At 64.7% G+C, this 13,786-nt stretch overlaps 1 protein-coding gene across 1 annotated transcript; it reads right to left on the reverse strand.

Moving 5' to 3' along the window:
- Nucleotides 1–932: 932 nt before the first annotated feature.
- On the reverse strand, nt 933–10,719 carry LOC105301315 (probable palmitoyltransferase ZDHHC11B). Its single transcript, XM_023519749.1, has 6 exons — nt 10,682–10,719; nt 8,862–9,083; nt 4,721–4,899; nt 4,113–4,214; nt 2,891–3,015; nt 933–1,242 (listed from the first exon to the last, which is right to left on the reverse strand). Exons 2-6 carry the CDS (start codon nt 9,081–9,083, stop codon nt 1,079–1,081), a joined length of 792 nt encoding a protein of 263 aa, XP_023375517.1. The 5' UTR covers nt 10,682–10,719; the 3' UTR covers nt 933–1,078.
- Nucleotides 10,720–13,786: the final 3,067 nt, after the last annotated feature.

Raw genomic sequence — 13,786 nt, forward strand, 5'->3', positions numbered from 1 at the left:
CAGAGGCTGGCTTGTCTCGCTGCCTCTTATTTGCTCTCTCTGGTGAAGCCAGCTTCCTGCCATGACATGCTCCGTCACGTGTGCGCAGCCACGTGACAAGGAACGGAAGGCTGCCACTGGCCAGCAACTCGGGAGGACTGGCCCTGCTGGGCTGGCGGTGGGCCTGCCCCAGGCAGGTGGGACCTTAGCCCCTGCCGCACCTGCCTGAGGCCCACGGAGGGCCCAGGCCGGGGGACACAGCGAGGTGCTGGTCCAAACTGCAGAGCCAAGGCGGGAAACGTGCGGCTTCAAGACCACATGCTGGTGGTTTTGCTATAATACTCCAACTTCTTCCTGGAAACCTGTAACTTGACGTCCTGCTACCCTAGCACACGCGGGTATGGCCTGACCTCAGGTGCCCCCACTCAGGCCCCCTTCCGAGCGTGCTCACTCCCAGTGAGCGTGGCACCTCTCCTCTCGGGCCACCCGCATCAGAACCCCGGAAGTCCCTCCTCACACCTCTGCCGGCCAGGACATCCTGTGGCTCTGGGATTCTCGGCGACCCCTTCCTCCTCCCATCCCGGCCAGGCCCAGCCTGCAGCGCCGAGGCCCCTACACACCCCGCCGTGCACCCCGGAGCTTCAGGTGCTGTTTCTCTGCCCTCCCAGGCTCAGCTGGGGACGTCCCCGCTCTGGGCCAGCTCCCACAGCCCCCCGTGCCGCCTCCTCCTAGGGAGTAACCGCCACGACTGCCAGACGGGCTCTGGGCGGGGGTGCCACGCTGGCCCCATTCAGGGGCACGACGGAGCCACGTGCCACGTGCTGCCGTGTGGCCATGAGCGAGTCCTCTAGCAGCATGTCAGGCTAGTGACGCACTGTCACCGAACCGAACGTCTTCGCTGTGCCCTGGACCCGTCTCTGAGCGCGTTAGCCTCTTGCCCTGCATCCCTCCCGTTCTCCGCAGCCCTGGGACGGAATCTGTCCTGCTGCCCCTCGGGCGCCGGTCTGTGCTTGGGGCCGGGGCGAGTCTCTGGCAGAGGCCAGCAGGGGGCTGAGAGCGCACGGGGGCGGAGACCAGGCGGTCGGCCCGGACGCTGGGGTCACGTACTCAAGTACAGGTGAAAGATGAGCAAATGCCCAAGCACCACGAGGCCAGAGAGAGTCAGCAATGCCACAAACACGCCGATGCCCAGCAGCACCGAGGCCTTCGTCTTCATGGGGGCGAAAGGCAGGAACAGCAGCCAGGTCTTAACGTTGGTGACAACTGCGGGGACGAGAGACACGTGTTCGTCCAGCACCTCTCCTCAGCCGAGCACCGCGGGACAGGGCTTGGCGCGGGGGGAGGGGGGGCCGGGGGGGCGGGGACACCTGCCCGAGGGGCCGCCGCCCCACCAGGTGCGTGCCCTGCCTTAGCTACGTGCCCTCGCACCCCCTGACTGTGATGGTGTCACGACCCCGCTGAAGAGGTCTAGGGGGAGGCTGGGAGAGGTCACCTCTGTGCAGCTCGCAGCCTGGCCTCTTGGCCTGGCCTGGCACCCACTGTGTCCTGCAGGCCCACGGCCACGCCGGGCCACTCCGCTCCACACTGGTCTCCACCCAGCAGCGCTGGGGCGCTGAGCCACCGCTGGGGCGCTGAGCCACCGCTGGGCACTTCCAGGCACAGCCCCCTGGGACACCCGTGGCCACACACTCCCCAGAAGTCAGGTGTGAACAAAGTCGTGACGGCCCGCGTGGGTGAGGCGGAGCTGGTCTGCTCCACAGGGGAGTCTAGGAAGGGCCTCGAGCCCGGGCCCCCCACGCGGCACCCCAAGGGTCCGCCCTCCCTGGCCGTCCTATGGGGCTGCGGGCAGCGCTCGGGGGCGGGTCTGGGACCCAGGGCGGTCAGCGCAGCATGTTGCCGCCGGGCTGGACCCGCCAATGTGAGCAACGTCCAGGGGAACCGGCTGTTCAGAAGCCCTGTGACTTGCAGAACAGCGAAGTGGCCTCCAGGGCTGGCTCTGCCCGGACACAGCAGCGCTTCCTGCTGAGCAGGGCCTGCCTGGTCTCAGGAGACACCAGCACCTGCACGCCAGGTGTGGGGCGGGTGCCCGAGTGACTGTGTGCATGGGGGGGGCACCCTGCCCGGGGGGAACCCTGCCGTCAGCGCCAGCTGGCCGGGGACGGAGAGTGGCTCAGCCTACCAGGCGGCCTCATCGCCGGCCCCCCACTGTGCAGGCCAGGGCCCTGCTCGGCAGAGACCAGCGGACAGCCCGCGGGGCCCTGGGCGGGGCTGGCTTCCTGGAACGTTCTGGGCCAAGTGAGAAAGTCCGGCAGGCCTCCCCGCTCGGGCCGCCACGGGCTGTGAGGAGGGGCCTCGCATGGCTCTGAGGACAGCGGCGGCAGCTCCGCCTGGTCCTCCCGTGTTGGGGTCCGCGGCTTTGTCATGATGGCCACAGACGGCAGCTTAAACTGTGCAGCACTTCCCCTCGGGTCCGGCACCGACCAGGCTCCCCCTGAGGCTCCTGCCCCGTGTCCCCCCACCCCCCGCCCCGCGGGCTCCAGCCACAGCCTCTGCGTGTCCACGTCTCCTCTGTCTCGGGAGAGCTTATCCCGAGACCCTTGCTCACATCCACGGTGACCCCTCTCCAAGCGAGAGGACGTTCGCAGGACTGGGGGCAAGGGCGGTGAGGACGGGACGCAGCCCCGCGGCCACGTCCAGCCGCCGTCGGTCCCTGAGGCGGGGCTGAGCAGCAAGCTGTGCTGAGGCTGTGGCGTCTGTGGTCACACGTCGCCCCAGGCCCTGTCCCCGTGCGGGGGGTGACCCCACTCTGTGAAGCTCTGTGCCAGGGCGCCCTTGCGCTCCAGCCTTGTGCACTCACCCAGCCGGGAGCCAGCCGGGCGGGGCGCCCCCGGGACGGGGCGGCAGCACTCACCACGAAAGCTGGGATCCGAACGGAGCCACATGGGGCTGATGACGTACTGGACGAAAACGCACGTCAGGATGGCAGCGACGCACAGCAGACCGGCGAGCGCCAAGGCCACGGAGCTCAGGAAGAACCTGTGGGGACACAGGCTCAGGCGGGCGCCCAGAGCCCCGCCCTGCTCTCCGCCCTGAGGCCCCCAGCATCTCCCCAGTGCTCTGGGGACCTCACTGGTCCAGGACCCCGCTCGCCCGCCTACGGCCCCGCTGCTTCAGGACCGACGACAGACATGACTGTACTTAAGCCCTGCCCGAGGCTGGGGACGTGGAGGGGCTCCCAGCTCCCAGCGAGGCTCAGAGACGGGGTACCCTGACCCGGCCGCCTGGGCCAGCCCATCCTTCTCATGGGCCACACGCCCCGCCTCATCCCCAACGGCTGATTAGACCTGGAGTCTCGAGGTGCCAGCCGGCCTGCAGGGGGTGTGGGGGTGAGGGAGCCCTGCGGCCCGAGCTCTGGGGTCCACCTGCCTCTGACCTCTGGGCCCCTGTTCTGTCAGGGGAGGCAGGATGGGCTGTCCTGGGCCCCTCCCAGGCCCATGGCTCGGCCTGGAGCGTTCTCAGTGAGAGCCCCTGGTCCCTGTCTGCTCAGAGCAGCAGGGCCCCTGTGTGGGCAGGAGTGTGGCATCCCCCACGTGGTGTCCCCCACTTGGCGGCTGAGGGCGCACTGCACCTCCGCTGCTTCATGGCAGGTAAGCGCTGGGGCCCGATGTCCACCCTCCACCTGGACAGCAGCTTGGCGGCCACGCGGCCGCCGGCAAAGCCTGCCCCACCCAAGACCGATGTGGGGTTCTGGGGAGCACGCTTGGTCTCTCCTGGTGACATGCAGCTCTTCGAGGCTGACGACAGCCCTGCTGACCCCGCAGGCCTGCCCCTGAGCTCATGGGGGCAGGGCTGCCCCTCACCCGTGGCTGGACACCTTCTTCTGGCACAGCCCCCAGCTGCATCCTCTGTGCTCGGGGCCTGATGGCCTTGACCAGCCGAGAGCAGAGGGGCCTGGGCCAGCAGCCTGCGCTCTGAGGACAGGGCTGGCCCCTCACCAAGCCTAAGGGGGGTCTGCAGCCATGCGCCACGAGGGCACAGTGGGTCAGGGACGGTTCCACCCAAACGTGCTCCAGAAGCCGACACAGAGGCTGGGGCGCTGCGCGGGGGATGGGGCAGCCCCGCCCCGCACCTACCAGTAGTTCCTGCTGCCTACGCAGTTGTTCAGCCACTTGCAGTGGTGGTCGAAGCCGGCGACACATTTGTTGCAGGCGCTGCAGTGCTTGGTCTTTGGGCCTCTGTAGGGAGGACCGGCGCGGCAGCCCGTCAGCAACCAGGCAGGCGAGGCCCAGGCTGCAGCCGCCCGCCCGCAGGGGATGAGCAGGCAGCAGCGGCCAGCGCGGTGGGCGCCTTCCCGCGGCCATGCAGGCCACGTGGTGCCGGGTCGGCCTGGAGGCCGGGCTAGGGTCCTGCCCCGCGCCACCCACCGAGGGTCTCCAGGACTGTGAGACCCCGGGGTCGTGACCGGCCCTGTGACCCGGGGCGCCGGGGACTCAGCTGAGAAACCCAAGGACAGTGCCCTCCTGCCCAGACCAGCGTGGGGCGGGTGCTGCGTCGGGGCATCCACGCCCCTTAGTGCCCGGTGCTGCGGGCCCCTCCGAGCCCAGCCCCAGCCCCGGCCCTGCAGGAAAACAGCGTCCAGTGTCCCCCCACCTCCCCCCACCCCCAGTGGCAGAAAACGTGTGGCAGCTGCCGAGTGGCTACAGGGCCACCAGCGTCACCGGGCCCCACGCCCCGCACTCACACAGCGACCCGGCACAAACAGCAGAACCGGTTCTGGATGACGTGCGGCTGCTTGGACCGGTCGAAAGACGGTGCCTCCTGGCGGTAGCTCTTCCTGTGCCTGACGCTGGCTTCGGCCGGGTCGACAGAAACTGCCACCAGGTGGACGATGAGGTACAGGAAGAAACACCCGCCGGTCACCTGTGGGCGCTGTGTCAAGGAACGCGTCGCGAGGTGTCCAGGCCCCGCTCCCGGCCAGGCGCTGTGGGTCCGGCTAGTGGCAGGGACGGGGGGTGGCCTCTCGCGCACCCCGCAGCCGCCCTCCGCCCGCCCAAAGCCCCACGAAGGCAGCAGGCAGGCCTGCGGTGCAGGTGGGCACCAGGCCACACGCCAAGGGCCATCGGTGCAGGGCACAGGGCTGGGGGGGAGGACATGACGCCTGGCCTGGCCCAGAGCTTCGCAGGGACAGGCACCCGCCCCCCTCGCCCCAGCTCCTTGGGTGAAACCAAGCCCTCACATCCCACCTCTTGGCCTCCTCTGCCCTGGGGACCAACAAACCATCCCCATGGCAACCAAACAGAAGAGGGCAGAAGCACAGGGCTGCGGCCTCCCCACCACCGCTGCTCTGCTTCCCAGGGTCAGCCCTGAGCCAGAGGGAAAGTTCCGGATTTGCGGGCGTCCCAGAGGGCGGGGGGCTGCTGGGCCCAGGAGGAGCACCAGGGCAGAGGCCCCAGCGGGTGGACAGGCCAGCAGGGCGCTGGGCTGAGCGCGCCATCCTGCAGGAAGCCCCTTCTCAGGCTCTGCCTGGCCTGCTGCCCAGCAGCGTCAGCTTCGGTGTGGAGCCACCGAGGGCTCTGGAGTTTTACGCATGGCTGCCTGCGCGAGGACCAGTCACGAGGTCCATAGTGAGAAGCACCCGAGTGCAGGCTGGTTCTGGCCGCCTTGCTGGTCCCTGCCTCGGCCTCCAAGTACTGGGCACAGTGCCAGGGCTGCAGGCCACCCGACTGTGGGCCATGAGGTGACTGAGGGGGGCAGGTGAGCGTGAGGCACCAGGGGGCTCAGACGGGGCCAGAGGTGGCAGGTGCACGGTGGGGAGGAGCTGGAGAGTGGGGTGGGAGATGGCTGAGAAGCAGCCACGCCCTGGGGGACACGTGCTGGGCACAGGGCTGACCAGACCCCTCTGGTGTCACATGGGACAAGGTGACACCCAGACCTTTCCATGACCACCAGACCCATAGGGCTGGGGCTAAAACCTGAACTGCCCCTACAGAGCCATAGAGCAGACCAAGGCCAGGCTCTGGCACGGGGTGGGGGCAGCAGGGAAGGTGGTCCGTGGCTGGGCCAGGCCTCGTTGTCACAGCCGGCGACACTCACATGGTCCCCCTGCACCTGTCCCTGAAGCCTGAGGCAGGAGGCACTGTTTGTGTGGTTACTGGGGAAACAGGAGCACGTCCTGAGCAGGACACAGGCGGGTGACAGCCGAGGACAATGACACACGGCAGGAAGTAGCACTGTGGCCCAGGTGTGGACCCTTCCTCTGTGGGGCTGGAGTAGAATGGCCCTTGTCAGAAACGGACAGGCGGGTGGCCAGGGGCCAGCCGGGGGCAGGTGGTGAACGGGGGGGTGGGAGGGGCTCCCTCCCACACAGCAGGTGACATTGGCACTGAGGTACGTGGCCCACGCCCTTCCTCCCCACGTCCACACTCGGTTTACACATGAGACCACTGCCGGGGAGCGTGGGGACGGCGTGGCCACACTCGTACGTGCAGCCTCCAGGTGGGGGTGCCGGGCCGAGTCCTGCAGTGTGCAGCCAGTGGCCGCTTTCCCGTGTGACCCCAAACCCACAGGCCGCCTCCCGCAACATGTCCCCAGGATCAAAGAGCTGAGGCTTCCAGGGGCGGGGCCCTGAGGTGCACCATGGACGAAGCTGCCCCGCCCGGGAGCAAACACGAGGGGCCACCCCCGCGGCCAGGTCCCCATCCGCCCCACGTGCAGGGCACTGAGCAAAGGTCGGCAAAGGTCGCCCAAGGCGAGCTGCCCACCCACACTCGGCCACCTTCCCTCAGGTGGGCTGGGCCCCTGGAGTGCGGCGCTCATGGGGGCCGCCGCAGTCCCCAGTCCCTGCAGCCACTTCCAGAGGCAAGTCTCTCTGCACTGTCTCAGGTTCAAGTTCATCACAAACAGATAAAGGAAGGGGTTCCAGGTCACACTTTCACCACAAGCCAGGGCAGGCGCCTGCCCTGAGGGTTTGGTGGGGGCTGTTCTAAGAAAGGCTGGAAGGTCCCCTAGCAACAATCTGTGTTTAGTAAACAAACAGGGAGGACAGTGCCAGCTGGGGCACGCCCTGTCACACTGCTAGCCTCTAGTCCTGTTTACGCAGCGGGGGTGGGGGTGGGGGCAGGGTTCCCACTGCCCGTCAGCCCTGCGGCTGGCCAGCCCTGTGGTCAGGGCTGGACACAGTGGAGAGGCCAGCTTCCCTGCCCTGCTCGAGTTTCTCCAGCATGTGTCCAAGTTCACGCGGCCTCCGGTCTCAACACAGGATGTCCAGGTCAAACAAAGCTCCATCAGATTCCAGGGCCTTCCGCACAGCGTGCCGTGCGGATCCGGAGGCCAAGAGCAGCTCTGACCCTGAGGGTCAACCAATACTGGATGTTGACCTCTGCCCTGCACAGAGGTCCGCCTTTGCTGTCCCTTCCCCACCAGGGACGCTGACCCCGCTTCCCTGCCGAGTGATGCTGGCGCCCCCCAGTGGCCATAGCATGGCGCCCCAGTGCAGCTGCCTCAGGGCCTGAGGGGAGCGGGGCCAGCGGGAAAGGGGGTGTGGAATGTTCCAGAGGCGGCCTGAGCCCTACGGCTGGGCCACGGAAGCTGTCCCACGTCCACCACTTAGGACGAGCTGAGCCGCCCGGGGTCGGGGTGGCCAGGGCAGGTGAGGACTCGCTGCCACGCCACACAGCAGACATGCGCTCAGCGTGACCACTGGACAGAGAACACGGGGCAAAACGGGGCTGAGTCATGGGTCAGCAGAGAAAAGGGATGACGGGTTATCACCCAGCACATGAGCAAAGCCCACAGTGAGGGCTGAATTGGGCCTCTCCAAACACGCTGAGCCCTGACCCAGCACCTGTGAGGACGACGTGATCCGGAAACAGGGTCCTGGCAGTTGGTCAAGTTAGACGAGGTCGCAATGACGGGCCCTGAACCAGACGACCGGTGTCCTTACACGCGGAGGGGCAAGCATGCAAGGACAGAGGTGGTGGCCTTGCACACGCCAAGGCACCTGAGGCCACCGAGCTGGGAGGCCTGGGAGGGGCTGATCCCAGCTGTCAGAGGAGCATGACCCACCCACACCCCCATCTCGACGCCCGGCCCAGGATGGGGGAGGGGACACAGCTCTGTGAGGAAGCCGCTGCCAGGGGAACACACGGCCGTCGTGCAGCCCAACGCCGGTGCCGGTCCCAGGCCTGGCCACCGCCCGCAGGTGCAGGAGGGCCAGACGGTCAGACAGGACAGTAGCCCATGCGCCCACGCGCTCCGCCAAGACAGGACCATGGCCTCAGGGCGCACTGTGCAGTACGGCACCCCGGGAGGGTCACAGGCCTGAGGCCCTGTCAGCGAGCCACGTGAGGGCCACCCAGGAGGTCAGAGTGCTGGAGGTTAGGGTGCTGCGGCTGCACCTGACAGGCCGAGGTGAGCGCACGTGACAGGCTGGGGTAAGCGCACCTGATAGGCCGGGGTGAGAACGCCGGAGCCGCCACCAAACAGCCCCTCATCACTGGACTGATGCTTCTTCGCTGGGTGACAGACCAACCCCTGTGCCTCGCTGGCCCAGGTCTGCATGCCCTTCCCAGCCCAATGCTCTGTGCCCCTCCCCCACAGCCTCGTGTCCCTGTCACCGTCACCGCAGGTGCACTGTCCCTGCAGAGCAGCAGGCGAGGGGCGGACGCTCCCGGGTACTTGGCTGCACTTCACAAGGACACGGAGAATCGAGGAGTGTGGGGGTGGGGCGCAGGCTCCGCCACGGTGGGGTGCACGGGGTGAGGACTAGGAGCAGGAAGCGACCCCCATGGTGGCGCCAGGCAGAGGGTGGAGGGCAGGGGGCGGGCAGCAGGACGCTGTCCCCTGGGGTCCCCCCGCCGGCCAGCAGGCCCAGGAAAGGATACGCCATATGCGGTGAGCTTCCACACGTGCGGCAACAGAGGGATGAAGATGAAGAAGATGGTGAAAGCCAGCACAAGGAACATGACCCAGGACATGACCTGGAACGGGTGCAGAGGCAGCGACCAGCCGTTGGCTCTCGGCACGCGAGGTGGGACTGTTCGCCTCACCTTCTTGTCCGCTCCCTCTGGGGAGACAGGGCTCGGGGCCCTGACGCAGCAGCCCATCTGCAAGACAAGGAGGCACGTGGCAGCCGCGGGGGCCGGCGGCAGAGGAGCAGGGCTGGGGCGGGCTAGGTCAAGGCCGCCCACGGGGGGCAGTGGCCACAGTCAGCCAGGCCAGTCACCACACAGCTGCAGAAAACAGCTCGTGGGGTGTGTGGCCCACAGGGCCGAGGAACCAGGAGGGGCACCCACGGACCGGGCCCCCTGGTGCGGGCAGCGACCCGTCCCTCGGGGCCGGGGAGCAGCCCAGAGCACTGAGGCTGCAGCGTGTTTACAAACGCATGCAGACTCCATGGAGGGGACTCACGTGGGCACGAGGCCCTCCTGCGGGACGGACGTGGCTCTGTGGGAAAAGCCCTCGTCCCCGACAGAAACCCCGAGGCATTGTGCGTAAGTCCCCCGAAGGCCAGACCCGGGGCCCAGTTTCCAGAGAGCTCCGTGTCAGTCCTGCCGGGACGGGGAGGCCTGCCGCCCCCCAGCGTCCTGTGTCACCCAGGTGCAGGGGCCGGGAGGGCATCGTGGCCCCTTCCGGCCAGCTGGGGGGCCGGAGCCGCCGTGGAAGGCGAGCACAGCGCGGGGGCTGCGGTGTGCTGAGGGGTGGGGACGGGCCGCCATGGTCCACGGCGGCTGAGGGGGGACCGAGGACCCGCACGGCCCTCGTCCCTTCAGGGCAGAGCACAGAAAATGGAGCCAACGTGGCTGTTTGCCTGGGAAGGGACAGAGAAGTTGAAAACTATGCTAAGACCCTTCCCGATGAGCTGCGCATTCCGAGAGTTTCCCCGAGCGCAGACTGCAGCTGCTGTCCACGCTGGCTCTCGGGTGGACGGACACCAGCTGGACACGCGTCACAGGGGCCCTGAGCTTACGTGAGTTACACGAGACTCTCAGGAAGACCTTTATCACACTTAGGAAGCGAGACCGGGGGGCGGGGGAAGGCAGAGCACAGAGGGGGAACGTTTGCGTGAAAAGCACGAGTCCCGAGTAAGGACGGCATGCGGATAAAAGAGCCAACTAACAGGAAGCCCGTGGCCAGGAAGCAAAGTCCCGCAGGGTGGACGGTGACGTCGAGGGATCACCACACGGCTTGGAACAGAGAGATGAAGCGATGATTATGAGAAAAACTCAAGTGACGTAAACAGTAGAAGCTGGGGACACAACACTACCTGTCAGGACTTTGCAGAAGAGACAACAGAGGGTGTAAGAAAAGAAACAGACGAACAAAAAGCAATGAGGAAAACGGACAGGGTTAGGACTTCGCCCCGAAGTGTAGGGAGACGCACGCGTGGGGGCCCGGACGCTGGAACTGGCTCTGGCTCTGGAGAATTTAAAGCAGAGCGACTGCTCGAGTTCTGAGAGTTTCGACCCTGAGCTGGACACAGCCGGACTCCGTCAGGGGCGCGAGCAAAGCAGCATCCCCGAACCGTGAGCGCCGGAGCCCAGAGGGTGACCGCGGGGACATGGGGAGCGGCCGGCGCGCATGGCTGTCTGCAGCGCGTCTCGGGACGAGCAGGCTGACACGCGCCCGGTGGCCGATGACGGCGCGTCTGCGTGACTGCCAGCAGGGCCACCCGGCTGAAGCCAAGGGCGCGAGACACACTCACCGCGGCTCCCCAGGACACAGGCCTGCGGGCGGCGGGCCCTCCGCGGCTCTGCGCGGGGCTGCGGGCTCCGAGCTGGTTCTTTAGGGACAGAACGGACCTGGGAGAAAGCAGACCGGGGTGAGGCACGGCTGGACCCCCAGCCCCGCCCGTCCTCCCCGCCCCGCAGGGACTTTGCTCAGGGGCTTTGCTCGGCTCCGCTCATAGAAACCAAGCGTTCTTTTCACCACTCAAAATATGCACAAAGGGAAGATGCGTATTTTCTACTTCAAATTCTTCTCTCTTGGGACATCGGATCAGTTCCAAAACACCTGGACCAAACACCTGGCTGCCAACAAACACACACCCCCTGCTTCCTTCTGGGGTGAAATGGGCAGTCGGAGGTGGCCCCGGGTGAGCACCCCACCGTCTGTGTGGCCAAGGTGTTTGCACGTCTGGTGAAGGCCTCGCCTCAGAGGACAGGCAAGGAGCCACTCCAGGGGAGTCAGAGCATCGGCCCCAGCCCCCCGACCACCCAACTTCGAGGACCTTCTGCTTGGAGCCAGGCCTTGGGGAACCCCACTTCCTACCGCCTCTGTCTGAGCCCACTCGCCAGCACCGCCTGCAGCCCAACTGCTCAGGCCCAGCACTGAGACCCGCAAGGGCGCCCTCCCTGCCTCCCGCCCCGCCTGACATCCAACCGCACCACACACGCCACACATGCCGCATACACCGCACGCCACAGACGATGCACACGACACACACACCGCACCACCACACACACCACACACGCCACACACGCCACACACGCCACACACACCGCATACGCCACATGCCAGATGCTGCACACGACACACACGCCACACATGCCACACACACCACACACGCCACACACACCACATACGCCACATGCCAGATGATGCACACGACACACAAACCACCATACACACACCACACACACACCACACGCGCCACACACCACACGCCACAGATGCTGCACGCGCCACACACCGCACACCCCGCACACGCCACACACACTGCACATACCACACATGCCACATACCACGGATGCTGCACACGTCACACACGCCACACAACACACATGCCACACATGCCACACCACACATGCCACACAACACAGACACTGCACACACCACACACACTGCATACACCACATGCCACCCACCAGACACTACACACGCCACATGCCACGTACCAGATGCTGCACACGCCACACGCCACACACACACCCCACATACCCCACACACATGACAGAGATTGCACACGCCACACACACCACACACACCACACATACCACACACCATAGATGCTGCACATGCTTCACACACCGTACACACCATACACGCCAAATGGCACAAACTGCACATGCCACACACGCCACAGACACCGCACACACCACGGATACTGCACATCACGGACGCTGCACACACTACACACACCGCATGCGTCACACGCCACATACCACAGACGCTGCACACATCACACACACCACACACTATACACCACACATACTACAAACACTGCACATACTGCACACTATACACACCACACCATACACACCACACACTGCACACACTGCACACTCTACACTACACAAACCACACACACTGCACACACACCACAGTACACACCACACATACCACACACCACACACACTGCACATGCTGCACACACTACACATACAGCAATGCTACACACCACACACACACCATAAACACACACCATGCACACAAACACGTACACACACACCACACATCACATACACACTGCACACACACCATACACAACACATACACGGCACCCACACTACACACCACACCCACACACCGCACCCACTAAACACACAACTCACCACATACACAATGCACATACACACACCATGTACACATACACCACACACCGCATACGCACACAGCACACACAGCACACACACCACAAACATACAACATACACAACACACACAGAGCACACACATCACACACACCACATACACACTGCATACACACACACTACACTCACACACTGCACACGCATGGCACGCAAACGTACCACACGCACACTGCACACACACACCGCAACTCACCACATACACACACATGCACTTACACACATGGCACATACACACTATATACACACACCACACACACACCACAAACAACACACACAACATACACTGCACACACCGCCACACACTGCACATACACACAAACCATATACACTGCCACACACTGCACACACACCACACACCGCATACACACTGCACACACACACCACACTCACTGCACACAAACACGGCACACACCGCACACACAACACACACACCTCGCTGCATACACACACTGCACATACACACACTATGTGCACACACACACCACATACACACACACACCACACACACTGCATACGCACACAGCACACACACACCACAAACACAACACACAACACACATTGCACACACACCACACACCACATACACACTGCACACACACACCACACTCACACATTGCATGCACACACATGGCACACACACCACACACACATACACTGTACACACAACTCACTGCATACACACACTGTGCATACACACACTGCACATACACACACTATGTGTACATACACCACGTACACACACACCACACACACTGCATATGCACACAGCACACACACCACAAACACAACACACAACCACACACACACAACACACAACACACACCATGCACACACAACACACCGCACACACACACCTACACACTGCATACACATACATGGCACACACACACCACACACAGTGCATATGCACACAGCACACACACACCACAAACACAACACACAACCACACACACAACACACAACACACAACCACACACACACAACACACAACCACACACACACAACACACAACACACACCATGCACACACACCGCATACGCACACACCCCGCATACGCACACACCCCCCCCCCACATACACTCTCATGATTCTGGGCTCATTTCTCGCTTCTCGGCCTTTCTCCTGCTGTCCCCTGCCCTGGACCCTCGTTCCCACCACCCCCCTCCCGGCCCTTCTTGGTGCCACATCCTCCCTGATGCGCCCGCGAACCCAAGCTGG

This window comes from Pteropus vampyrus, unplaced genomic scaffold (assembly GCF_000151845.1).
Source record: "Pteropus vampyrus isolate Shadow unplaced genomic scaffold, Pvam_2.0 Scaffold235, whole genome shotgun sequence".
NCBI classification, from domain to species: Eukaryota; Metazoa; Chordata; class Mammalia; order Chiroptera; family Pteropodidae; genus Pteropus; species Pteropus vampyrus.

Coding starts and splice junctions, on each gene's coding strand:
- LOC105301315 (XM_023519749.1), bottom strand. CDS start 9,083: ATGGGCTGCTGCGTCAGGGCCCCGAGCCCTGTCTCCCCAGAGGGAGCG. Junction 4,215..4,720: donor TGTTTGTGCCGGGTCGCTGT/GTGAGTGCGGGG, acceptor TCCTCCCTACAG/AGGCCCAAAGACCAAGCACT. Junction 1,243..2,890: donor TTCGGATCCCAGCTTTCGTG/GTGAGTGCTGCC, acceptor TCGTCCCCGCAG/TTGTCACCAACGTTAAGACC.